At 43.5% G+C, this 26,372-nt stretch overlaps 1 protein-coding gene across 1 annotated transcript; it reads left to right on the top strand.

Annotated features, from left to right (window-relative positions):
* Nucleotides 1-10,046: 10,046 nt before the first annotated feature.
* On the top strand, nucleotides 10,047-26,291 carry LOC115143379 (transmembrane protein 128-like). Its single transcript, XM_029683740.2, has 5 exons — nucleotides 10,047-10,218; nucleotides 19,744-19,876; nucleotides 20,237-20,398; nucleotides 24,787-24,895; nucleotides 25,528-26,291. The coding sequence occupies exons 1-4, from the start codon at nucleotides 10,119-10,121 to the stop codon at nucleotides 24,884-24,886; spliced, it is 495 nt and encodes a 164-aa protein (XP_029539600.1). The 5' UTR covers nucleotides 10,047-10,118; the 3' UTR covers nucleotides 24,887-24,895; nucleotides 25,528-26,291.
* Nucleotides 26,292-26,372: the final 81 nt, after the last annotated feature.

Raw genomic sequence — 26,372 nt, 5'->3', positions numbered from 1 at the left:
AGATCCAGAGAGGGAGGGATAACAAACAGATCCAGAGAGGGAGGGACAACAAACAGATCCAGAGAGGGAGGGACAACAAACAGATCTGGAGAGGGAGGGATAACATACAGATCCAGAGAGGGAGGGATAACATACATATCCAGAGAGGGAGGGATAACAAACAGATCCAGAGAGGGAGGGACAACAAACAGATTCAGAGAGGGAGGGATAACATACAGATCCAGAGAGGGAGGGATAACATACATATCCAGAGAGGGAGGGATAACATACATATCCAGAGAGGGAGGGACAACATACAGATCCAGAGAGGGAGGGATAACAAACAGATCCAGAGAGGGAGGGATAACATACAGATCCAGAGAGGGAGGGACAACAAACAGATCCAGAGAGCGAGGGATAACATACATATCCAGAGAGGGAGGGATAACATACATATCCAGAGAGGGAGGGACAACAAACAGATCCAGAGAGGGAGGGATAACATACAGATCCAGAGAGGGGGGGATAACATACATATCCAGAGAGGGGGGATAACATACAGATCCAGAGAGGGAGGGATAACATACATATCCAGAGAGGGGGGGATAACATACAGATCCAGAGAGGGAGGGATAACAAACAGATCCAGAGAGGGAGGGATAACAAACTGATCCAGAGAGTGAGGGATAATAAACTGATCCAGAGAGTGAGGGATAACAAACAGATCCAGAGAGGGAGGGATAACAAACAGATCCAGAGAGAGAGGGACAACAAACAGATCCAGAGAGGGAGGGACAACTAACAGATCCAGAGAGGGAGGGATAACAAACAGATCCAGAGAGGGGGGGATAACATACAGATCCAGAGAGGGAGGGATAACAAACAGATCCAGAGAGGGAGGGATAACAAACAGATCCAGAGAGGGAGGGATAACAAACAGATCCAGAGAGGGAGGGACAACAAACAGATCCAGAAAGGGAGGGACAACATACAGATCCAGAGAGGGAGGGACAACAAACAGATCCAGAGAGGGAGGGATAACAAACAGCAACAAACAGATCCAGAGAGGGAGGGACAACAAACAGATCCAGAGAGGGAGGGACAACAAACAGATCCAGAAAGGGAGGGACAACATACAGATCCAGAGAGGGAGGGACAACAAACAGATCCAGAGAGGGAGGGACAACAAACAGATCCAGAAAGGGAGGGACAACATACAGATCCAGAGAGGGAGGGACAACAAGCAGATCCAGAGAGGGAGGGACAACAAACAGCAACAAACAGATCCAGAGAGGGAGGGATAACAAAGAGATCCAGAGAGGGAGGGATAACAAACAGATCCAGAGAGGGAGGGACAACAAACAGATCCAGAGAGGGATGGATAACAAACAGATCCAGAGAGGGAGGGATAACAAACAGATCCAGAGAGGGAGGGACAACAAACAGATCCAGAGAGGGAGGGACAACATACAGATCCAGAGAGGGAGGGATAACAAACAGATTCAGAGAGGGAGGGACAACATACAGATCCAGAGAGGGAGGGACAACAAACATATCCAGACAGGGAGGGACAACAAACAGATCCAGAGAGGGAGGGACAACAAACAGCAACAAACAGATCCAGAGAGGGAGGGACAACAAACAGATCCAGAGAGGGAGGGACAACAAACAGATCCAAAGAGGGAGGGACAACAAACAGATCCAGAGAGGGAGGGATAACAAACAGATCCAGAGAGGGAGGGATAACAAACAGATCCAGAGAGGGAGGGACAACAAACAGATCCAGAGAGGGAGGGACAACAAACAGATCCAGAGAGGGAGGGATAACAAACAGCAACAAACAGATTCAGAGAGGGAGGGATAACAAACAGATCCAGAGAGGGAGGGACAACAAACAGATCCAGAGAGGGAGGGACAACAAACAGATCCAGAGAGGGAGGGATAACAAACAGCAACAAACAGATCCAGAGAGGGAGGGATAACAAACAGATCCAGAGAGGGAGGGACAACAAACAAATCCAGAGAGGGAGGGACAACATGATTTCCGGCGCCGACAGAGATGGCCGCCTCGCTTCGCGTTCCTAGGAAAGTTTTTTGTTTTTTTACGTGTTATTTCTTACATTGGTACCCCAGGTCATCTTAGGTTTCATTACATACAGTCGAGAAGAACTACTGAACATAAGAGCAACGTCAGCTCACCATCAGTACGACCAAGAATATGACTTTCGTGAAGCGGATCCTGTGTTCTGCCTTTCACCCAGGACAACGGAATGGATCCCAGCCGGCGACCCAAAAAAACGACTTCGTAAAAGGGGGAAACGGAGCGGTCTTCTGGTCAGACTCCGGAGACGGGCACATCGTGCACCACTCCCTAGCATTCTTCTCGCCAATGTCCAGTCTCTTGACAACAAGGTTGATGAAATCCGAGCAAGGGTAGCATTCCAGAGGGACATCAGAGACTGTAACGTTCTTTGCTTCACGGAAACATGGCTCACTGGAGAGACGCTATCGGAGTCGGTGCAGCCAGCTAGTTTCTCCACGCATCGCGCCGACAGAAACAAACATCTTTCTGGTAAGAAAGGGGCGGGGGCGTATGCTTCATGGTTAACGTGACGTGGTGTGGCCACAACAACATACAGGAACTCAAGTCCTTCTGTTCACCTGATTTAGAATTCCTCACAATCAAATGTTGACCGCAAAATCTACCAAGGGAATTCTCTTCGATTATAATCACAGCCGTATATATTCTCCCCCAAGCAGACACATCGATGGCTCTGAACGAACTTTATTTGACTCTTTGCAAACTGGAATCCACACATCCTGAGGCTGCATTCATTGTAGCTGGGGATTTTAACAAGGCTAATCTGAAAACAAGACTCCCTAAATTTTATCAGCATATCGATTGCACAACCAGGGCTGGAAAAACCTTGGATCATTGCTATTCTAACTTCCACGACGCATATTTATTTTATTTATTTATTTCACCTTTATTTAACCAGGTAGGCAAGTTGAGAACAAGTTCTCATTTACAATTGCGACCTGGCCAAGATAAAGCAAAGCAGTTCGACAGATACAACGACACAGAGTTACACATGGAGTAAGACAAACATACAGTCAATAATACAGTATAAACAAGTCTATATATAATGTGAGCAAATGAGGTGAGAAGGGAGGTAAAAGGCAAAAAGGCCATGGTGGCAAAGTAAATACAATATAGCAAGTAAAACACTGGAATGGTAGTTTTGCAATGGAAGAATGTGCAAAGTAGAAATAAAAATAATGGGGTGCAAAGGAGCAAAATAAATAAATTAATTAAATACAGTTGGGAAAGAGGTAGTTGTTTGGGCTAAATTATAGGTGGGCTATGTACAGGTGCAGTAATCTGTAAGATGCTCTGACAGTTGGTGCTTAAAGTTAGTGAGGGAGATAAGTGTTTCCAGTTTCAGAGATTTTTGTAGTTCGTTCCAGTCATTGGCAGCAGAGAACTGGAAGGAGAGGCGGCCAAAGAAAGAATTGGTTTTGGGGGTGACTAGAGAGATATACCTGCTGGAGTGTGTGCTACAGGTGGGAGATGCTATGGTGACCAGCGAGCTGAGATAAGGGGGGACTTTACCTAGCAGGGTCTTGTAGATGACATGGAGCCAGTGGGTTTGGCGATGAGTATGAAGCGAGGGCCAGCCAACGAGAGCGTACAGGTCGCAATGGTGGGTAGTATATGGGGCATTGGTGACAAAACGGATTGCACTGTGATAGACTGCATCCAATTTGTTGAGTAGGGTATTGGAGGCTATTTTGTAAATGACATCGCCAAAGTCGAGGATTGGTAGGATGGTCAGTTTTACAAGGGTATGTTTGGCAGCATGAGTGAAGGATGCTTTGTTGCGAAATAGGAAGCCAATTCTAGATTTAACTTTGGATTGGAGATGTTTGATATGGGTCTGGAAGGAGAGTTTACAGTCTAACCAGACACCTAAGTATTTGTAGTTGTCCATGTATTCTAAGTCAGAGCCGTCCAGAGTAGTGATGTTGGACAGGCGGGTAGGTGCAGGTAGCGATCGGTTGAAGAGCATGCATTTAGTTTTACTTGTATTTAAGAGCAATTGGAGGCCACGGAAGGAGAGTTGTATGGAATTGAAGCTTGCCTGGAGGGTTGTTAACACAGTGTCCAAAGAAGGGCCGGAAGTATACAGAATGGTGTCGTCTGCGTAGAGGTGGATCAGAGACTCACCAGCAGCAAGAGCGACCTCATTGATGTATACAGAGAAGAGAGTCGGTCCAAGAATTGAACCCTGTGGCACCCCCATAGAGACTGCCAGAGGTCCGGACAGCAGACCCTCCGATTTGACACACTGAACTCTATCAGAGAAGTAGTTGGTGAACCAGGCGAGGCAATCATTTGAGAAACCAAGGCTGTCGAGTCTGCCGATGAGCATATAAGGCCCTGCCCCACTCCTTTCGGAAAAGCTGACCACGACTCCATTTTGTTGATCCCTGCCTACAGACAGAAACTAAAACAAGAAGCTCCCGCGCTGAGGTCTGTTCAACGCTGGTCCGACCAATCTGATTCCACACTCCAAGACTGCTTCCATCACGTGGACTGGGATATGTTTCGTATTGCTTCAGACAACAACATTGACGAATACGCTGATTCGGTGAGTGAGTTCATTAGAACGTGCGTTGAAGATGTCGTTCCCATAGCAACGATTAAAACATTCCCAAACCAGAAACCGTGGATTGATGGCAGCATTCGTGTGAAACTGAAAGCGCGAACCCCTGCTTTTAATCAGGTCAAGGTGACCGGAAACATGACCGAATACAAACAGTGTAACTATTCCCTCCGCAAGGCAATCAAACAAGCTAAGCGTCAGTATGGAGACAAAGTAGAATCTCAATTCAATGGCTCAGACACAAGTGGTATGTGGCAGGGTCTACAGTCAATCACGGATTACAAAAGAAAACCAGCCCCGTCACGGACCAGGATGTCTTGCTCCCAGGCAGACTAAATAACTTTTTTGCCCACTTTGAGGACAACACAGTGCCACTGACACGGCCCGCAACTAAAACATGCGGACTCTCCTTCACTGCAGCCGACGTGAGGAAAACATTTAAACGTGTCAACCCTCGCAAGGCTGCAGGCCCAGACGGCATCCCCAGCCGCGCCCTCAGAGCATGCGCAGACCAGCTGGCTGGTGTGTTTACGGACATATTCAATCAATCCCTATCCCAGTCTGTTGTTCCCACATGCTTCAAGAGGGCCACCATTGTTCCTGTTCCCAAGAAAGCTAAGGTAATTGAGCTAAACGACTACCGCCCCGTAGCACTCACTTCCGTCATCATGAATTGCTTTGAGAGACTAGTCAAGGACCATATCACCTCCACCCGACCTGACACCCTAGACCCACTCCAATTTGCTTACCGCCCAAATAGGTCCACAGACGATGCAATCTCAACCACACTGCACACTGCCCTAACCCATCTGGACAAGAGGAATACCTATGTGAGAATGCTGTTCATCGACTACAGCTCGGCATTTAACACCATAGCGCCCTCCAAGCTCGTCATCAAGCTCGAGATCCTGGGTCCCGACCCCGCCCTGTGCAACTGGGTACTGGCCTTCCTGACGGGCCGCCCCCAGGTGGTGAGGGTAGGCAACAACATCTCCACCCCGCTGATCCTCAACACTGGGGCCCCACAAGGGTGCGTTCTGAGCCCTCTCCTGTACTCCCTGTTCACCCACGACTGCGTGGCCACGCACGCCTCCAACTCAATCATCAAGTTTGCGGACGACACAACAGTGTTAGGCTTGATTACCAACAACGACGAGACGGCCTACAGGGAGGAGGTGAGGGCCCTCGGAGTGTGGTGTCAGGAAAATAACCTCACACTCAACGTCAACAAAACTAAGGAGATGATTGTGGACTTCAGGAAACAGCAGAGGGAACACCCCCCTATCCACATCGATGGAACAGTAGTGGAGAGGGTAGTAAGTTTTAAGTTCTTCGGCGTACACATCACAGACAACTGAATTGGTCCACCCACACAGACAGCATCGTGAAGAAGGAGGCTGAAGAAATTCGGCTTGTCACCAAAAGCACTCACAAACTTCGCCTGGTACGGCAACTGCTCCGTCCACAAACGTAAGGCTCTCCAGGTCTGCACAACGCATCACCGGGGGCAAACTACCTGCCCTCCAGGACACCTACACCACCCGATGTCACAGGAAGGCCATAAATATCATCAAGGACAACAACCACCCGAGCCACTGCCTGTTCACCCCGCTATCATCCAGAAGGCGAGGTCAGTACAGGTGCATCAAAGCTGGGACCGAGAGACTGAAAAACAGCTTCTATCTCAAGGCCATCAGACTGTTAAACAGCCACCACTAACATTGAGTGGCTGCTGCCAACACACTGACTCAACTCCAGCCACTTTAATAATGGGAATTGATGGGAAATGATGTAAAATATATCACTAGCCACTTTAAACAATGCTACCTAATATAATGTTTACATACCCTACATTATTCATCTCATATGTATATGTATATACTGTACTCTATATCATTTACTGCATCTTTATGTAATACATGTATCACTAGCCACTTTAACTATGCCACTTTGTTTACATACTCATCTCATATGTATATACTGCACTCAATACCATCTACTGTATCTTGCCCATGCCGCTCTGTACCATCACTCATTCATATATCTTTATGTACATATTCTTTATCCCCTTACACTTGTGTCTATAAGGTAGTAGTTTTGGAATTATTAGCTAGATTACTTGTTGGTTATTACTGCATTGTCGGAACTAGAAGCACAAGCATTTCGCTACACTCGCATTAACATCTGCTAACCATGTGTATGTGACAAATATAATTTGATTTGATTTTATTTGAACAAGCAACTCCTTCCAGTAATGAGAGCGATTTAGGTGAAAGACACTGGGCCCAGACAAGTGAAGCTGAATAGCTACCCACAAGAAAGTTTTGGTACACAGGAAAGGGCATTTCAGCACTGCTGGTTTGAGAAATGCAATTGGGTAGAGTACTCTGTCCACAAAAACACAGCTTTCTGCTTTCAATGTAGAGTTTTTGGCAAAAACATTCAATTTGATTATTTTGTTAGTAATGGCTGCAAAAATTTGAAAAAAGCTTTGTTTATCTTCGATAAACATGAGATGGCACAAACATACAGAGACAGTGTTGTGGCATGGCAAAGCTACCAGGTAACTAGCAGTCATGGGAAAATTGCTCAGATTTTAACATCTGCCTATGCTAGTGATATTGCAGAGAGAAGGGAGTATCTGAGGAGAATTGTTGCGGTCACCTCAATGTTAGGAAGATAGGGACTCTCTTTTCGTGTGCCAATGATGAATCTAGTGAAATCACAAATAGAGGGAACTTTATTGAATATATGTAGCTTTTGAAGTTTGACCCTTTCCTGCAAAGGTACAATACTCCATCAAATGTGACGTATCTCTCTCCAGAATCTCAGAATGACATGATCGAATGCTGTGCTCAAGAGATTACGGACACCATAGTCTCTGAGGTGTCAAAGTCTGGAATGTATACCATTATGGTGGATGAGGCCAGGGATGGGCAGCCTGAACAGTTGGCTCTGTGTGTTAGGTATGTGACAGAGAGGACAGTTAAGGAGCTTAATTTGGCGTTGTGTCATACTTGCAGGGCTATTGTGGAGACTGCTGAGTTTTTCAGTTTCTTGGAGAATGTGTATTTGTTTTCGAGTCATGATGGTGCAGCTGTCATGAGTGGCTCCAAAGGAGTTGTGCAAGCACATTTCAGAGTGCTGCATCCGGAGGCAGTTTATATACATTGCTATGCTCATGAGCTTATTTTGGTGTTGTGTCATACTTGCAGGGCTATTCCGGAGGCTGCTGAGTTTTTCAGTTTCTTGGAGAATGTGTATTCGTTTTTCAGAACATCCCTAGTTAACCACCACAAGTTCAAAGAAGCTCAGTCCAAACTTGGAAAAGCATCAGCTGAACTTGTACAGCTCTCAAACACTCGCTGGGCATGCCAGCTGTGTTCCATGAATGCAGTCCTTGACACTTTAACTGCTATTTTTGATTGTCTATCTGTCATTCTATCCACCATGGTTGTTGGTCTGAGAGCAAAACTTCATAAGTTCTTCACTGTGTATTTGCTATTGATGTTTCAGTCCCTTTCTATAACTGAGGGACGACACAAGTTCCTCCAGAAAGAGACTGTAGACCTGGCAGAAGCTTGTTTCGGCAAACAAGCTGTATGTGACACACTGAAGGGCAAATGCACAGATGCATTTGCCATAGAACTTTATGACAGAACCAAAACACTCTGTGAAATTCACAATATTCCAGAGGCAGATGCCGCAAGAAAGTGCAAACAAAAGAAAATTTGAGATTTTGTGGTGGAGACCTCCTGGGTTTAGGGACAGAATTGTCACGTTCCCAAACAATGAAAACAAGGTTGTTGCTCCCCTGCTTGGACAGGATGGTTTGTGAGCTTGACCAGTGATACAGGCATGCAGCCCCAACTCAAATAACTTCCTAGATACATCATGCTTAACTGAGTTTACCAAGCACTACAGTATTGATGTTAAAGCAGAAGAGATGTTGGTGGCCAGAAACTTTCTTGGCTGGAAAAGAGAGGCTGGATGTCCTCCAAAAGATATGCTAGCTGTGCATAACCTCCTGGATGATGATATGTTTCCTTCTCGGAAGGAAATCATTCAGCTTGCCCTCACAATTATTGTGAGCATCTGCACTCTTGGTTGCGTAAGAAAATGGGTCAAACAAGTCTTGCAAGTCTTGCAGCCATGTCAATTGAGGGTGAAGTGCTTGGGCCACTAAGCCACAATAGTGTCATTGACCGCTTTGCCACCTTTAAAAATAGGTACACTTTGATGCGTCCACCCACATAATAAGCATTAAAAGAAAGAAGCAGGAGAAGCAGTTCTGTAATATAGGTTGTCAGATTTTATTCCTAATTATGTTTCAGTTTTTATTTATTTTATTAAGCTCATTATTTTAATTAATTTGTATTTTTTTGCCCCATTGTGGAAGATACTGTTTAAGATGTTCCATGTGTCTGAATTATTTATTAAATAAATATTATTTTCTAATGGTATAATATGTCTTCTCATTTCTCTCTCTTTCAAAATAAAATCACAAAAGTATTTTGGCTACATAGTACAGCCATTTGTGTGCCTTTTGTGGGTGTTGGATGGATGGGGACAGAGTGGACTTTAATTTCTTTATTTTGATAGAATTTAAGTAAGTCATATTAGATCAGTGTCTAACACAAACTATGAGACAGGTATACTTTTAGCCAACCGTGACCAGAAATATCCTTATTTTGATAGATTTTACACCTGTTGTTACTCTAAAAATACATGATGCAAAGACATTTTGGGGGCTTTAAAAAAATATCGGGGGGAGTATTCCCACACCCCCCCAAAAGAGGCTTAGCCCCCCTATCCATGAATCTCTAGTGACATTACTGATTAGAAGTATCCGGTGCGAGAGAGGCAGATTTAGGTTGCCAGGGTCAAAGTTGTACAGAAGGTGCCATATGCTGAGGCAGTGAAGAAGGTACAGGAAGATGGGTCAAGGGGGAGGGATCCTGAGAGGCTCCTGGTGAGTGGTATACTTTTTGCCAGTACAGTACAGGGCCTACGAATTAAATGTGCTTCAGTAAGGTTGGCTTTTTAGCGTTCACTGCCATGGTTATCAACTGTACCTTAGGAATGGAATGCAAATCACAGTATTTGTTTTTGCGGCAGCAGCAGAGAAGTACTTTGGGTTACGAGATTTTACTGCTGCATTGCAGGGGGTGTCCCATCGCCTGGTGTATGATTTAGATGGGGTTAAAATAGTGGAATGTGGTGGTGTTTTTTTAATGAGTGTAGGGTTAATAGTTAGCAGGGTCATTTTTTATTTCGTTTTTCCCATTTTTGTATCACAAAGTGTAATTAATTGTATTATCCGGTCCAGTTGGTGGCGATAATGTAACATTATTTTAAATGCCAACGCCGTTAAGCACCGAATAATAAGAAGAAGTCAGTGGACAAGGGACCAGGAAGCTTTAGCCACAGCTAGCCTGCCAGTCAGCTAAGACTAACACCCTGATATCAAACATGCTTGCTGATAGTCAATTTTTAAATCTACGAAATAGATTTAAGAAAGACGCTGAACTTCTCATGCAAGGGGTTTCAGCAGGTGACAGCAACGAAAAGAGTAAGTCAACGGTATACTTTAGCCATGAAAATTCCTTCGTTTGCTGCCCTCAGTTGCTAGCACAAAGAACTGAATTTCAAAAATAGTAAACGTATCAATGAATGAGACGTAAATAACTTATTTGTTCTGTGTCGTTGCTTATCATCCAATTTCTTATCGCTATTAATATAAAGTTAACTAGCTAGCTTTCTGAAGTTGATACAGAACTGTAAGGAAAATCTTTTAGTTAACGTCAGCTGACGTTAATGATTGTCTCGAATGTAACGGTAGCTGCCTGCATTTATTTTACAGCTGGCACATTAAGTATGGGCTGATATAGCCAACATTGTGCATCAAACAGGAGGGCCAGTAGGCAGATTTGACAACAGAACACGTGTCTTAACTTTTGGGCTTAAACTGGGCAGCATGCCACTGATTGTTGATTGTCTTAAAAAGCTGTGTCAGCACTGCAGCAACACGATAGTTTCAGAGTATACTTCTGTACTGGAGACTTACACCAGTGTCTCCGTAAACTGATATGCCTTAATTGACCGATTCAGACTTAGGAAATGTACACCTTTCCTAAGCACTTCTCAGTAGTTGGTATTCAGACTGACCTTCTTTAAGATTTTATGTCAGACTACACCTATTGGTGTATTGCCTCCCCCTACTGTACGGGGTATTGAAACAAAAAATATTTCATTGCAGGAAGAGGGGGGTGACCTGACAAAAAAAAAATCATCAAAATCCATCACACCCCTTCAATCACAGTTCACATCACATCCCTAAACAGTACATTTATGTAAAACCATCCATTTTAATTTGTACCTTTTTTTAATTAGAGTTTTCTCGACAAACTCCATAGAATATATGGAGAGAACGGTTCAGAATATTAGGGATCAATGAAAGAAAACCATGTAAATACACACAGATTGGTCTCCTTATCAATTGGTAGATTGAAAAATACTCTTGTATATTTTTTGGAGAGCCTTTACGCAGAAAATATATTGGTGAATCAAAAATAGTTGTTTGATTCATCCTGAAAGTTGCCATGTTCAATTGTTTAATCAATTAAATATTGGAAGGTGAGAAAAGTGTACAATAGGGGTTGAACAGTAGTCCTATAAAGCTACCCTAACAATCCTTACTAATCACGGAACTGTGATGACAATGATCCAGTCATCATGAATAGTGCTCCAGGTTTAAACTTCTACATATGGTCTGCGTTCCATAATGTTTCAAATAGTCTAAATGTCCCAAATTATTTGTCAACTTTTAATACATTAGTCTATGATCTACTTTTGCTCGTGATCATCAGGAACAACCACAGGAACGTGACAGGAAAGACAGTTTCCATAATTCCATTACATAATTTACCTAACACTAAAGTCAGTGACAGTTATAAATGTATGTGGTTATAACCGACGGTGGCTACCGATAGCGGCTAATATTTAACACGGTACAAAAATACAGTGAAAAGTCTGGGCATATAATTAAAACATTCTACAAGTCATAAATCAACTCTGTAGGTTTGGCACTATACTGTCATTTGTGCATAGCTAAAGAAACCAAAAAGTTCTCAGAAGAAAAGAAAAAGAAAACAGACCTCAACATCACTGTAAAGTCCATGGAGAATAAGAGCACCTCCTCCCAGCTGCTCACTGCACTGAGGCTAGGAAACGCTGTCACCACGGATAAATCTACAATAATCGAGAATTTCAATAAGCATTTTTCTACGGCTGGCCATGCTTTCCACCTGGCTACCCTTACCCCGGTCAACAGCTCTGCACCCCCCACAGCAACTTGCCCAAGCCTCCCCCATTTCTCCTTCACCCAAATCCAGATTGCAGCTCTTTCAGAACATCAGCTAAATCTGGACCCCTACAAATCAGCTGAGCTAGACAATTGCAACCCCTATTACTAATCAAATCAAATCTATTTATATAACCCTTCATACATCAGCTGATATCTCAAAGTGCTGTACAGAAACCCAGCCTAAAACTCCAAACAGCAAGCAATGCAGGTGTAGAAGCACGGTGGCTAGGAAAATCTCCCTAGGAAGGCCAAAACCTAGGAAGAAACCTAGAGAGGAACCAGGCTATGTGGGGTGGCCAGTCCTCTTCTGGCTGTGCCGGGTGGAGATTATAACAGAACATGGCCAAGATGTTCAAATGTTCATAAATGACCTGCATGGTCGTATAATAATAAGGCAGAACAGTTGAAACTGGAGCAGCAGCACGGTCAGGTGGACTGGGGACAGCAAGGAGTCATCATGTCAGGTAGTCCTGGGGCATGGTCCTAGGGCTCAGGTCCTCCGAGAGAGAGAAAGAAAGAGAGAATTAGAGAGCATATGTGGGGTGGCCAGTCCTCTTCTGGCTGTGCCGGGTGGAGATTATAACAGAACATGGCCAAGATGTTCAAATGTTCATAAATGACCAGCATGGTCTAATAATAATAAGGCAGAACAGTTGAAACTGAACAGTACTAGCCTGTTCAAGCTCTCTTTCGTATCGTCTGAAATCCCTAAAGATGGGAAAGCTGCCGTGGTCATCCCCCTCTTCAAAGGGTGAGACACTCTAGACCCAAACTGTTATAGGCAGGGCAGGATAGATATAGATCTTTCTAAAATCTTCAAAAGCAAAGTTAACAAACAGATCACCGAGCATTTCGAATCCCACCATACCTTCTCCACTATGCAATCTGGTTTCTGAGCTGGTCGTGGGTGCACCTCAGCCACGCTCAAGGTCCTAAACGATATCATAACCGCCATCGATAAAAAACAATACTGTGCAGCCATCTTCATCGACCTGGCCAAGGCTTTTGACTCAATCACCGTATTCTTATCGGCAGACTCCACAGCCTTGGTTTCTCAAATGACTGCTTCGCCTGGTTCACCAACTACTTCACCAACTACTTCTCAGACAGAGTTCAGTGTGCCAAATTGGACCTCTGGCAGTCTCTATGGGGGTGCCACAGGGTTCAATTCTCGGGCAGACTCTTTGTATACGTCAATGATGTCGCTCTTGCTGCTGGTGATTCTCTGATCCATCTCTATGCAGACGACACCATTCTGTATACCTCTGGCCCTTCTTTGGACATTGTGTTATCAAACCTCCAGACGAGCTTAAGTGCCATACAACACTCCTTCCGTGGCCTCCAACTGCCCTTAATTGCAAGTAAAACTAAATGCATGCTCTTCAACCGATCGCTGCCCACATCTGCCCGCACGTCTAGCATCACTACTCTGGATGGTTCGGACCTAGAATATGTGGACAACTACAAATACCTATGTGTCTGGTTAGATTGTAAACTCTCCTTCCAGACTCCCATTAAGCATCTCCAATCCAAAATTAAATCTAGAATCGGCTTATTTCGCAACAAAGCATCCTTCACTCATGCTGCCAAACATACCTTTGTAAAACTGACTATCCTACCCATCCTTGACTTCGGCGATATCATTTACAAAATGGCCTCCAACACTCTACTCAGCAAACTGGATGTAGTCTATCACAGTGCCATCTGTTTTGTCATCAAAGCCCCATATACTACCCACCACTGCGACTTGTATGCTCTCGTTGGCTGGCCCTCGCTTCATATTCGTCGCCAAACCCACTGGCTCCAGGTCATCTATACGTCTTTGCTAGGTGAAGCCCCGCCTTATCTCAGCTCACTGGTCACCATAGCAGCACCCACCCGTAGCATGCGCTCCAGCAGGTATATTTCACTGGGTATCTCCAAAGCCAACTCCTCCATTTGCTGCCTTTCCTTCCAGTTCTCTGCTGCCATTGACTGGAACGAATTGCAAAAATCACTGAAGCTGGAGACTCATATCTTCCTCACTAACTTTAAGCATCAGCTGTCAGAGCAGCTTACCAATCATTGCACCTGTACACAGCCCATCTGTAAATGGCCCATCCAACTACCTCACCCCCATATTGTTTTATTGTTGTTTTTTTGCTCCTTTGCACCCCAGTATTTCTACTTGCACATTCATCTTCTGCACATCTATCACTCCAGTGTTTAATTGCTAGATTGTAATTATTTCGCCACTATGGCCTATTTATTGCCTTACCTCCCTAATCTTACTACATTTGCGCACACTGTATATAGAGTTTTCTATTGTCTTATTGACTGTATGTTTGTTTATCCAATGTGTAACTTTGTGTTGTTTGTGTCCCACTTCTTTGCTTAATCTTGGCCAGGTCGCAGTTGTAAATGAGAAAATCCCTGCAAATTACAAGGCCAGCATTTCATAAACTTCACTGTGGAAAAGGTGATGTGTTGATATGCTTCATTTTGCTACCATATGACTGGTTTCACATATGTCTCCAGGGGTAGATGTAAAACAATTGTCATTTATATTTACAGACTCCTAAGCCAAATGGCTTACTCATTTACCTAGCTTTATCATTTACATTTAAGTCATTTAGCAGACGCTCTTATCCAGAGCGACTTACAAATTGGTGCGTTCACCTTATGACATCCAGTGGAACAGCCACTTTACAATAGTGCATCTAAATCTTTTAAGGGGGGGGTGAGAAGGATTACTTTATCCTATCCTAGGTATTCCTTGAAGAGGTGGGGTTTCAGGTGTCTCCGGAAGGTGGTGATTGACTCCGCTGTCCTGGCGTCGTGAGGGAGTTTGTTCCACCATTGGGGGGCCAGAGCAGCGAACAGTTTTGACTGGGCTGAGCGGGAACTGTACTTCCTCAGTGGTAGGGAGGCGAGCAGGCCAGAGGTGGATGAACGCAGTGCCCTTGTTTGGGTGTAGGGCCTGATCAGAGCCTGGAGGTACTGAGGTGCCGTTCCCCTCACAGCTCCGTAGGCAAGCACCATGGTCTTGTAGCGGATGCGAGCTTCAACTGGAAGCCAGTGGAGGGAGCGGGGTGACGTGAGAGAACTTGGGAAGGTTGAACACCAGACGGGCTGCGGCGTTCTGGATGAGTTGTAGGGGTTTAATGGCACAGGCAGGGAGCCCAGCCAACAGCGAGTTGCAGTAATCCAGACGGGAGATGACAAGTGCCTGGATTAGGACCTGCGCCTCTTCCTGTGTGAGGCAGGGTCGTACTCTGCGGATGTTGTAGAGCATGAACCTACAGGAACGGGCCACCGCCTTGATGTTAGTTGAGAACGACAGGGTGTTGTCCAGGATCACGCCAGGGTGTTGTCCAGGATCACGCCAAGGTTCTTAGCGCTCTGGGAGGAGGACACAATGGAGTTGTCAACCGTGATGGCGAGATCATGGAACGGGCAGTCCTTCCCCGGGAGGAAGAGCAGCTCCGTCTTGCCGAGGTTCAGCTTGAGGTGGTGATCCGTCATCCACACTGATATGTCTGCCAGACATGCAGAGATGCGATTCGCCACCTGGTCATCAGAAGGGGGAAAGGAGAAGATTAATTGTGTGTCGTCTGCATAGCAATGATAGGAGAGACCATGTGAGGTTATGACAGAGCCAAGTGACTTGGTGTATAGCGAGAATAGGAGAGGGCCTAGAACAGAGCCCTGGGGGACGCCAGTGGTGAGAGCGCGTGGTGAGGAGACAGATTCTCGCCACGCCACCTGGTAGGAGCGACCTGTCAGGTAGGACGCAATCCAAGCGTGGGCCGCGCCGGAGATGCCCAACTCGGAGAGGGTGGAGAGGAGGATCTGATGGTTCACAGTATCGAAGGCAGCCGATAGGTCTAGAAGGATGAGAGCAGAGGAGAGAGAGTTAGCTTTAGCAGTGCGGAGCGCCTCCGTGATACAGAGAAGAGCAGTCTCAGTTGAATGACTAGTCTTGAAACCTGACTGATTTGGATCAAGAAGGTAATTCTGAGAGAGATAGCGGGAGAGCTGGCCAAGGACGGCACGTTCAAGAGTTTTGGAGAGAAAAGAAAGAAGGGATACTGGTCTGTAGTTGTTGACATCGGAGGGATCGAGTGTAGGTTTTTTCAGAAGGGGTGCAACTCTCGCTCTCTTGAAGACGGAAGGGACGTAGCCAGCGGTCAGGGATGAGTTGATGAGCGAGGTGAGGTAAGGGAGAAGGTCTCCGGAAATGGTCTGGAGAAGAGAGGAGGGGATAGGGTCAAGCGGGCAGGTTGTTGGGCGGCAGGCCGTCACAAGACGCGAGATTTCATCTGGAGAGAGAGGGAGAAAGAGGTCAGAGCACAGGGTAGGGCAGTGTGAGCAGAACCAGCGGTGTCGTTTGACTTAGCAAACGAGGATCGGATGTCGTCGACCTTCTCTTCAAAATGGTTGACGAAGTCATCTGCAGAGAGAGGGGGGTTCAGGAGGGAGGAGAAGGTGGCAAAGAGCTTCCTAGGGTTAGAGGCAGATGCTTGGAATTTAGAGTGGTAGAAAGTGGCTTTAGCAGCAGAGACAGAAGAGGAAAATGTAGAGAGGAGGGAGTGAAAGGATGCCAGGTCCGCAGGGAGCGAGTTTTCCTCCATTTCCGCTCGGCTGCCCGGAGCCCTGTTCTGTGAGCTCGCAATGAGTCGTCGAGCCACGGAGCGGGAGGGAGGACCGAGCCGGCCTGGAGGATAGGGGACATAGAGAGTCAAAGGATGCAGAAAGGGGAGAGAGGAGGGTTGAGGAGGCAGAATCAGGAGATAGGTTGGAGAAGGTTTGAGCAGAGGAAGAGATGATAGGATGGAAGAGGAGAGAGTAGCGGGGAGAGAGAGCGAAGGTTGGGACGGCGCGATACCATCCGAGTAGGGGCAGTGTGGGAGTGTTGGATGAGAGCGAGAGGGAAAAGGATACAAGGTAGTGGTCGGAGACTTGGAGGGAGTTGCAATGAGGTTAGTGGAAGAACAGCATCTAGTAAAGATGAGGTCGAGCGTATTGCCTGCCTTGTGAGTAGGGGGGAAGGTGAGAGGGTGAGGTCAAAAGAGGAGAGGAGTGGAAAGAAGGAGGCAGAGAGGAATGAGTCAAAGGTAGACGTGGGGAGGTTAAAGTCGCCCAGAACTGTGAGAGGTGAGCCGTCCTCAGGAAAGGAGCTTATCAAGGCATCAAGCTCATTGATGAACTCTCCGAGGGAACCTGGAGGGCGATAAATGATAAGGATGTTAAGCTTGAAAGGGCTGGTAACTGTGACAGCATGGAATTCAAAGGAGGCGATAGACAGATGGGTAAGGGAGAAAGAGAGAATGACCACTTGGGAGAGATGAGGATCCCAGTGCCACCACCCCACTGACCAGAAGCTCTCGGGGTGTGCGAGAACACGTGGGCGGACGAAGAGAGAGCAGTAGGAGTAGCAGTGTTATCTGTGGTGATCCATGTTTCCGTCAGTGCCAAGAAGTCGAGGGACTGGAGGGAGGCATAGGCTGAGATGAACTCTGCCTTGTTGGCCGCAGATCGGCAGTTCCAGAGGCTACCGGAGACCTGGAACTCCACGTGGGTCGTGCGCGCTGGGACCACCAGATTAGGGTGGCCGCGGCCACGCGGTGTGGAGCGTTTGTATGGTCTGTGCAGAGAGGAGAGAACAGGGATAGACAGACACATAGTTGACAGGCTACAGAAGAGGCTACGCTAATGCAAAGGAGATTGGAATGACAAGTGGACTACACGTCTCGAATGTTCAGAAAGTTAAGCTTACGTAGCAAGAATCTTATTGACTAAAATGATTAAAATGATACAGTACTGCTGAAGTAGGCTAGCTGGCAGTGGCTGCGTTGTTGACTTTGTAAGCTAGCTGGCAGTGGCTGCGTTGTTGACACTACACTAATCAAGTCGTTCCGTTGAGTGTGATAGTTTCTACAGTGCTGCTATTCGGGGGCTAGCTGGCTAGCTAGCAGTGTTGATTACGTTACGTTGCGTTAAAAGAACGACAATAGCTGGCTAGCTAACCTAGAAAATCGCTCTAGACTACACAATTATCTTTGATACAAAGACGGCTATGTAGCTAGCTATGTAGCTAGCTACGATCAAACAAATCAAACCGTTGTACTGTAATGAAATGAAATGAAAATGTGATACTACCTGTGGAATGCGACCGGGTTGTTGAGTGAGGAAGTTCTATTCGGTGGACGTTGGCTAGCTGTTGGCTAGCTAGCAGTGTCTCCTGCGGACCGAAGTGCGAATGTGACCGCTCGCTCCAACCCGGAAGTAGTAGCTCTTATCAATTTGTAAATGACAGTGCATAGAGAATGGTATTATTTCCATCATAAAAAAATAAAGTAGATGTTGTTCCACCGACAAGCTCAAACTTTTTCATCGTTTCATCGCATATAAAGGTCGTGGAATTATGACAATGTCAGAATATAGCGTGTCTGTAGACATACCTCCACCACACATTCATTTATTTGATCTTCACCCCAAACGAATAGCATGCTATTCTTAAAAAATATATATTATTATTATAATTCATTTTTTTGTATTACTTTTTACCCCTTTTTCTCCCCAATTTTGTGATATCCAATTGGTAGGTTCAGTCTTGTCCCATCGCTGCAACTCCCCTACAGACTCGGAAGAAACAAAGGTCGAGAGCCTTGCATCCCCCGAAACACGACCCCGCCAAACTGCACTGTTTCTTGACACACTGCTTGCGACAAAAGTTAGCATGCATGCACCCGGCCGCCACAAGGAGTCGCTAGAAAGCAAAGGATCAAGGATAAACCCTCCCCTAACCAGGACGATGCTGGGCCAATTGTGTGCCGCCTCATGGGTGTCGCTGCCGGCTGTGACAGATTGGATCGAACCTGGATCTGTAGTGATGCTTCTAGCACTGCGATGCAGTGCCTTAGACCACTGCGCCACTCGGGAGGCCCGTAGCATGCTATTCTCATTCTTAAGTTCAAGGTCAGAATACATGTAGGGAGAAAAATGCATAAAAAGGGAATTACGTTCCATTTACTGTATGTGCTCTTAACTCGTCGGAGTGCCACCCCCTAAAAGAAACAGCAGACCCATCATTGGCTGGCTGGATGATCCAGTCCAGGCTATTCTTTTACGCTGACACTATTTTTTGCTAAATTCTTAATTTTAAATATCTACTTCTTTTTTTATACTATTAAATACCTTTTTAAATTGCTATTTTAATTGTCTAGTAATCTGACAGCTGCAGCTTGGTGGGTCTGATTTCAACTAGAGTACATTTTTGTAAATTAGAGATTAATAAATAGACTTTTCAAAAAGTATGCTTATAGCATGAGGGGCGGTTTAATCCTGAAATGTATTGAACCTTAAAAGGTGCAGCGTTTTGGGCACCTTCTGTTCTCATATTCTGGTGTAAATTCTATCAGGTTTCATAGCCTCTTTGTACACTTTTGCCTTGTTGCATTAGTGGTGACCAGGTTTTTGGCAGGCAGACAATATTCAGTATTTAACTCAAGGATGCTTATTAGTAGGCTGTAGCCTAGGCTATCATCGTACATAGGCCTAGCTAGATTGTGTAGCGCCCTTCAACAAATCCCAAAACGTTCAACTGTGTGGGAGCAAATAATCACACACTTTCTCTAGGCCTTTTGTGTTTCTTTTGAAATGAAAAATCTACTCATTGTGAAAAGTGATGATTTAGGACCATGCCTACTGCATTCCTAATGACCATGGAATTTTGCCTCAAACTTGCAGGTCAAGAAGAGAAAGATGCCAAACCACTTCCTCGGATCAACCGCCATTCCGTCTTCTGGATTGTGGCTTCTGTCGGCTTAACTTACTATTTCGACTTCCTCCGCGTCATCACGGAGAATGGCGATATCAGAAGGTGTTGTAGTGATGAAAAAACCTTTTGTACTCAAAGTAATCCAGCTAAATTGAAGATAAAAGGGGACAAGTGTGTGTGTATAGGTCTTTGCAGTAGGTCATCTGTGATTAGTAATCAAAAGGGGTCGTCAGCCTGGATCCAAAATGGATAATTTTATCTCTGGATTGTAGTCTTGAATCGCTCCTATTGAAGTGAATTCCACTGGCCAGAAAATAACCAACATTCTGTTTGGTCTTAGGTTACTAAAGGGTAGATTGGTCACTAATTGGAAAAAGTATTTATGATGGCATTTCATGAAAGAACCAAACCACAAGATCCTGTCATGTATTGGCTGCTTATGTGTTTTGTATTGTTTTCCAGCTGGTGGTTCAATGTTGGTGTGATACTGCTGGGAATATGCCTAGCTTTGGCCATGTTTTGCATCGTATACCTGGAATGGTTTAAGGGAATACAGCACTATGATCATGAGTACCCTGCGATTCCTCCTATCACCACAGCAGCCTTCCTCGCAGCATCATGCAGGTAATACATGGATACATGCTAACCCATTCATAGACGCTAACTACAGTGCCTTCAGAAAGTATTCACTAGTATTCACAATACCCTATATTGTTAAAGTGGAATTCTTTTTTGGGACATTTTTTACAAATTAATTAAAAATGGAAAGCTGAAATGTCTTTAGTCAATAAGTATTCAACCCATTTTTTATGGCAAGCCTAAATAAATTCAGGAGAAAAATGTATAAGTTAACACAGATTTTTGAATGACTACCTTTTCTATGTACCCCACACATACAATTATCTGTAAGATCCCTCAGTCGAGAAGTTAATTTCTAACACAGATTCAACCACAAAGATCAGGGAGGTTTTCCAATGCCTCGGTAAGAAGTGCACCTATTGGTAGATGGGTAAAAGTAATAATAAAGCAGACATTGAATATCCCTTTGAGCATGGTAAAGTTATTAATAGAGGTTGACCGATTATGATTTTTCAACACCGATACCAATTATTGGAGGACCAAAAACCCCGATACCGATTAATCGGCCAATTTTTAAAATGTATTTGTAATAATGACAATTACAACAATACTGAATGAACACTTATTTTAACTTAATATAATACATCAATAAAATCAATTTAGCCTCAAATAAATAATGAAACATGTTCAATTTGGTTTAAATAATGCAAAAAAAGTGGTGAAGAAAGTAAAAGTGCAATATGTGCCATGTAAAAAAGCTAACGTTTAAATTCCTTGCTCAGAACATGAGAACACATGAATGCTGGTGGTTCCTTTTAACATGAGTCTTCAATATTCCCAGGTAAGAAGTTTTAGGTTGTAGTTATTATAGGAATTATAGGACTATTTCTCTGTATACCATTTGTTTTTCATATACCTTTGACTATTGGATGTTCTTATAGGCACTTTAGTATTGCCAGTGTAACAGTATAGCTTCCGTACCTCTTCTCACTCCTACCTGGGCTCGATCCAGGAACACAACGACAACCGCCACCCTCGAAGCAGCGTTACCCATGCAGAGCAAGGGGAACAACTACTCCAAGTCTTAGAGCGAGTGACGTTTGAAACACTATTAGCGAGCACCCCGCTAACTACCTAGCCATTTCACATCACATCGTTACACCAGCCTAATCTCGGGAGTTGATAAGCTTGAAGTCATAAACAGCAGAACTGCTGGCAAAACGCACGAAAGTGCTATTTGAATATGAATGCTTATGAGCCTGCTGGTGCCTACCATCGCTCAGTCAGACTGCTCTATCAAATCATAGACTTAATTATAACATAATAACACACAAATGCGAGCCTTAGGTCATTAATATGGTCGAATCCGGAAACTTTCATCATGAAAACAAGACGTTTATTCTTTCAGTGAAATACGGAACCGTTCCGTATTTTATCTAACAGGTGGCATCCATCAGTCTAAATATTCCTGTTACATTGCACAACCTTCAATGTTATGTCATAATTACGTAAAATTCTGGCAAAAAAGTTTGCAATGAGCCAGGTGGCCCAAACTGTTGCATATACCCTGACTCTGCGTGCAATGAACGCAAGAGAAGTGACACAATTTCACCTGGTTAATATTGCCTGCTAACCTGGATTTATTTTAGCTAAATATTCAGGTTTAAAAATATATACTTCTGTGTATTGATTTTAAGAAAGGAATCTGTGTTTATGGTTAGGTACACGTTGGCGCAACAGTCCTTTTTCGCGAATGCGCACTGCATCGATTATATGCAAAGCAGGACACGCTAGATAAACTAGTAATATCATCAACCATGTGTAGTTATAACTAGTCATTATGATTAAGTTTAATGCTAGCTAGCAACTTACCTTGGCTTCTTACTGCATTTGCGTAACAGGCGGGCTCCTCGTGAGGCAGGTGGTTAGAGCGTTGGACTAGTTAACCGTAAGGTTGCAAGATTGAATCCCTGAGCTGACAAGGTAAAAATATGTCGTTCTGCCCCTGAAGGAGGCAGTTAACCCACCGTTCCTAGGCCGTCATTGAAAATAAGAATGTGTTCTTAACTGACTTGCCTAGTTAAATAAAGATTAAATAAAGCTGTAAAAAAATATATATATAATAATCGGCATCCAAAATGACCAATTTCCGATTATGAAAACTTGAAATCGGCCCTAATTAATTGGCCATTAATCAGTCGCTCTCTAGTTATTAATTACACTTTGGATGGTGTATCAATACACCCAGTCACTGTAAAGATACAGGCATCCTTCCTAAATCAGTTGCCAGAGAGGAATGTATCATGGATTTCACAATGAGGCCAATGGGAATTTTAAAACAGTTAGAGTTTAATGGCTGTGATGGGAGAATACAATGTTGTTGATCCATCCTCAGTTGTTACTCCACAATACTATCTTAAATGACCGACTGAAAAGATGAGCCTGTACATAATAAAATATTCCAAAACGTGCATCCTGTTTCCAATAAGCCACTAAAGTAAAACTGTCAAAAATGTGGCAAAGAAATTAGCTTCATGGTCTGAATACAAAGCGTTAGGTTTTTACAACATATCACATTTACAAGCATGGTGGTGGCTGCATCATGTTATGGGTATGCTTTTCATCTGCAAGGACTAAGGAGGGGGGCGAAACGGAATAGTGCTAAGCACAGGCAAATCCTAGAAAACCTGGTTCAGTCTGCTTTCCAAGAGATACTGGCAGACATTCACCTTCCAGCAGGGCAACCTAAAACACAAGGCCAAATATTCGCTGGAGTTGCTTACCAAAACGACAATGAATGTTCCTTCGTGGCCTAGTTACATTTTTTTTATATAAATCAGCAAGACTTGAAAATGGCTGTCAATAAATGTTAGAATCACTTTGTTCAGCGATTACAGCTGTCTTTCTGGATAAGTCTCTAAGAGCTTGAATAATTTTTTGAAATAATGTGCAAATATTGTACAATCCAGGTGTGCAAAGCTCTTAGAGACTTATCCAGAAAGATTCACAGCTGTAATCACTGCCAAAAGTGATTTTAACATTTATTGATTGACTCAGGGGTGTGAACACTTAGGTAAATGAGATATTTCATTTTCAAAAAATATCTAAAAACATGTTTTAATTTTGTTATTATCGTAAAATATTTGTCACCAGGTAAAATAAGACATCTGGGGTTTTGTGTGTAGTAGATGGGAGAGAAAAAAATCTATTTAATATTTTTATTCCGGTTGTAACAGAACTCTTAATAGCCACTTAATAGTGGCCTTTGCTTTATCACATCAAGTGATGTTTTAATACGCATCACTGCATCCCATATCAAAAGGTTGGCCACTCCTCTTTAAAATCCCGTAGATCACTTCATTGCTGCCTTTCTGTTTACAACGCTCTACAAGCTTCTGACTTACCTAACTTCATTGTTAAATTGTAAGAGCATGAAATACCAAACCCTTTCACATGGTTGGTTAACTCTTTCTCTAGTCTCCACTGAACTAGGTAAATCTGGTGTTAGTTTAAACACTCCACATTTTTGGAATCACAAGGGCAGTTTAAAACCCTGATGAGAAATGAGTTCACCGAGGTGTGCAATTGTTTTCATTGACTTTAATCATTTGTTTATGATGCCTGTGATGTTTGGTTTTCTAATGTAATGTACTTGTTTTATTTTATGTCCTCAACACACCATTGAAAATAAGTCAAGGGGTATGGATACTTTCTGAAAGCACTGTACCTTTAGCGCCTATTGACAATAGTATCTTCTGGCCGGTGGAGTTTTGTTAAGACCCCGGGGCTCATTCTGAACATGTAAAACACATTGCTTGCGGTACGGTTTTGGAAACATAAGGAACGTAATTTTCATGTCAGTGATAAATCATTTTCAAAAAACAAAAGGTTACGTTATACACACCTTTTTAATAGGTTGAGGGATAGTGTTCCCGCATGGCAATATCTCCAGGTTACACCGCTTGTTAACGGAAGACAAACTGAAGACGTAGGCGGCTGCCTGTGCTAATGAACTATTTAGGGTGCTCCGAACACCTGTGTGTGAGCGTAACTGTGGAGGAAGTGTAGTTCGTCAACTGGAGGCACACAGCCTGTGGATCTGTGTAAAGCTGCTACAGAAAGTGTATTTTTTTTTGTTTGGATATATATTTATTTATTTTATCTCGTTGATATGAAAGATAAAGGGGCATATGCAAACAATGATTATTGACGCTTCTAAACGTTAAAACAGCGCGGGAATTGTAGCTCACATGCAGCCAACTGTGGGTGACGCTAACCGCTGAAAACGACTGATAATAAGGGTTTTAGAGTTAATATCTAGCTAATTACATAATGCTTTCGGTTAGTAAATTGTAAGCCTATTTTACAATCTCTCCAATGGTAATCACAATGATCTTGGTCTCAAGCACATTTGATTTTTTTCTTCTCCCCAGTTTTAATATAGCACTGTGGCCTGTGTGGTCGTTCCTCACCCCCGTCCTCCTGTTTACCCAGTTCATGGGAGTTGTTATGCTCATATCAATGCTTGGGTGAGATGTCAAGGTAAGATGCCAACATTTAAATAAATATGCTCTTATGAACCAACAATATAGATTTTGTAAGAATCGCTATTATAAACAATATTTTTAATTGTTAAATCCAATACCTTCTATCTCTCCAAAATTTAAATCCAGATTGAATAAAACATTTTTGAATCCTATGAATCTCAATGTAGTTGTATTGTGTAAGAATTGGTATTGTTAGTATTTGTTAATTCCAATACTTATCCCTAATTTCAAAATTATATTATTATACTGAACAAAAATATAAACTCTATGTAAAGTGTTGGTTTACTGAGCTGAAATAAAAGATCCCATACATTTTCCATATGCAATAAAAGCTTATTTCTCCAATTTTGTGCACATATTTGGTTACATCTCAGTTAGTGAGCATTTCTCCTTTGCCAAGATAATCCATCCATTTGACATCAAGAAGCTGATTAGACAGCATTATCATTACACAGGTGCACCTTGTGCTGGTGACAATAAAAGGCCACTAAAATGTGAAGTTTTGTCACAACACAATGTCTCAAGTTTTGAGGGAGTGTGCAATTGGCATGCTGACTGCAGAAATGTCCACCAGAGCTGTTGCCAGAGAATGTAATGTTAATTTCTTTACTATACTTTATTTTAAAGAATTTGGCAGTACTTCTAACCGGCCTCACCACTGCAGACCACATGTAACCACGCCAGCCCAGGACCTCCACATTCGGCTTCTTGACCTGCGGGATTGTCTGAGACCAGCCACCTAGACAACTGATGAAACTGGGTTATTTATTTTTGTAATAAAGCCCTTGTGTGTGGTGAAAACTCATTCTAATTGGGTGGGAGCTGGCTCCTCAAGTGTGTGGGCCGATGCCCTCCCAGGCCCACCCGTAGCTGCACCCCTGCCCAGTCGTGAAATCCATCGATTAGGGACACATTTATTTCAATTGAATGATTTCCTTATATGAACTGTAACTCCGTAAAATCGTTGAAATTGTACCATGTTGAGTTCATATGTTTGTTCAGAGAGATTAAGTACCAATAATAACTAAGTACCTACTTCGGAATGCAATTATTTTTGTTTATTTTACAGTACTAAAGCCTCAACATAAAGTGAATGACTACAGTTTGACTGACTTTTAAAATAAATGTAAAAAAATGTTTTACATGCATATATTATATTTAAGAAATTAACAAAGCATTAAGTGCTTTAATAGTTTTTGTATATGTTTTTGAATAAATGTTTAGTTTTCTTTGTGATTCAGAAAGCTATTGTGCTATTAGCAGTGTAAATGTGTGCTTAAATTCTGTAAAATATTTCTACAACTTTTTGTTATATAAGTGCATTGTTGCTAATGTCAACCTTGTTTTCCTCTGTTGGCAAAAATACTAACCTTAAAAAGCATTGATATGAACTTTAGTCTCTTTATTTGGTAACATTGTGTTTATAATGGGTCTGAACAAACTTCTTTCCCACCAGGTGTGTTTCCACCAAA

Source organism: Oncorhynchus nerka, linkage group LG2 (assembly GCF_034236695.1).
Source record: "Oncorhynchus nerka isolate Pitt River linkage group LG2, Oner_Uvic_2.0, whole genome shotgun sequence".
Lineage (NCBI taxonomy): Eukaryota > Metazoa > Chordata > Actinopteri > Salmoniformes > Salmonidae > Oncorhynchus > Oncorhynchus nerka.
This window is presented reverse-complemented; position numbering and strand designations above follow the sequence as displayed.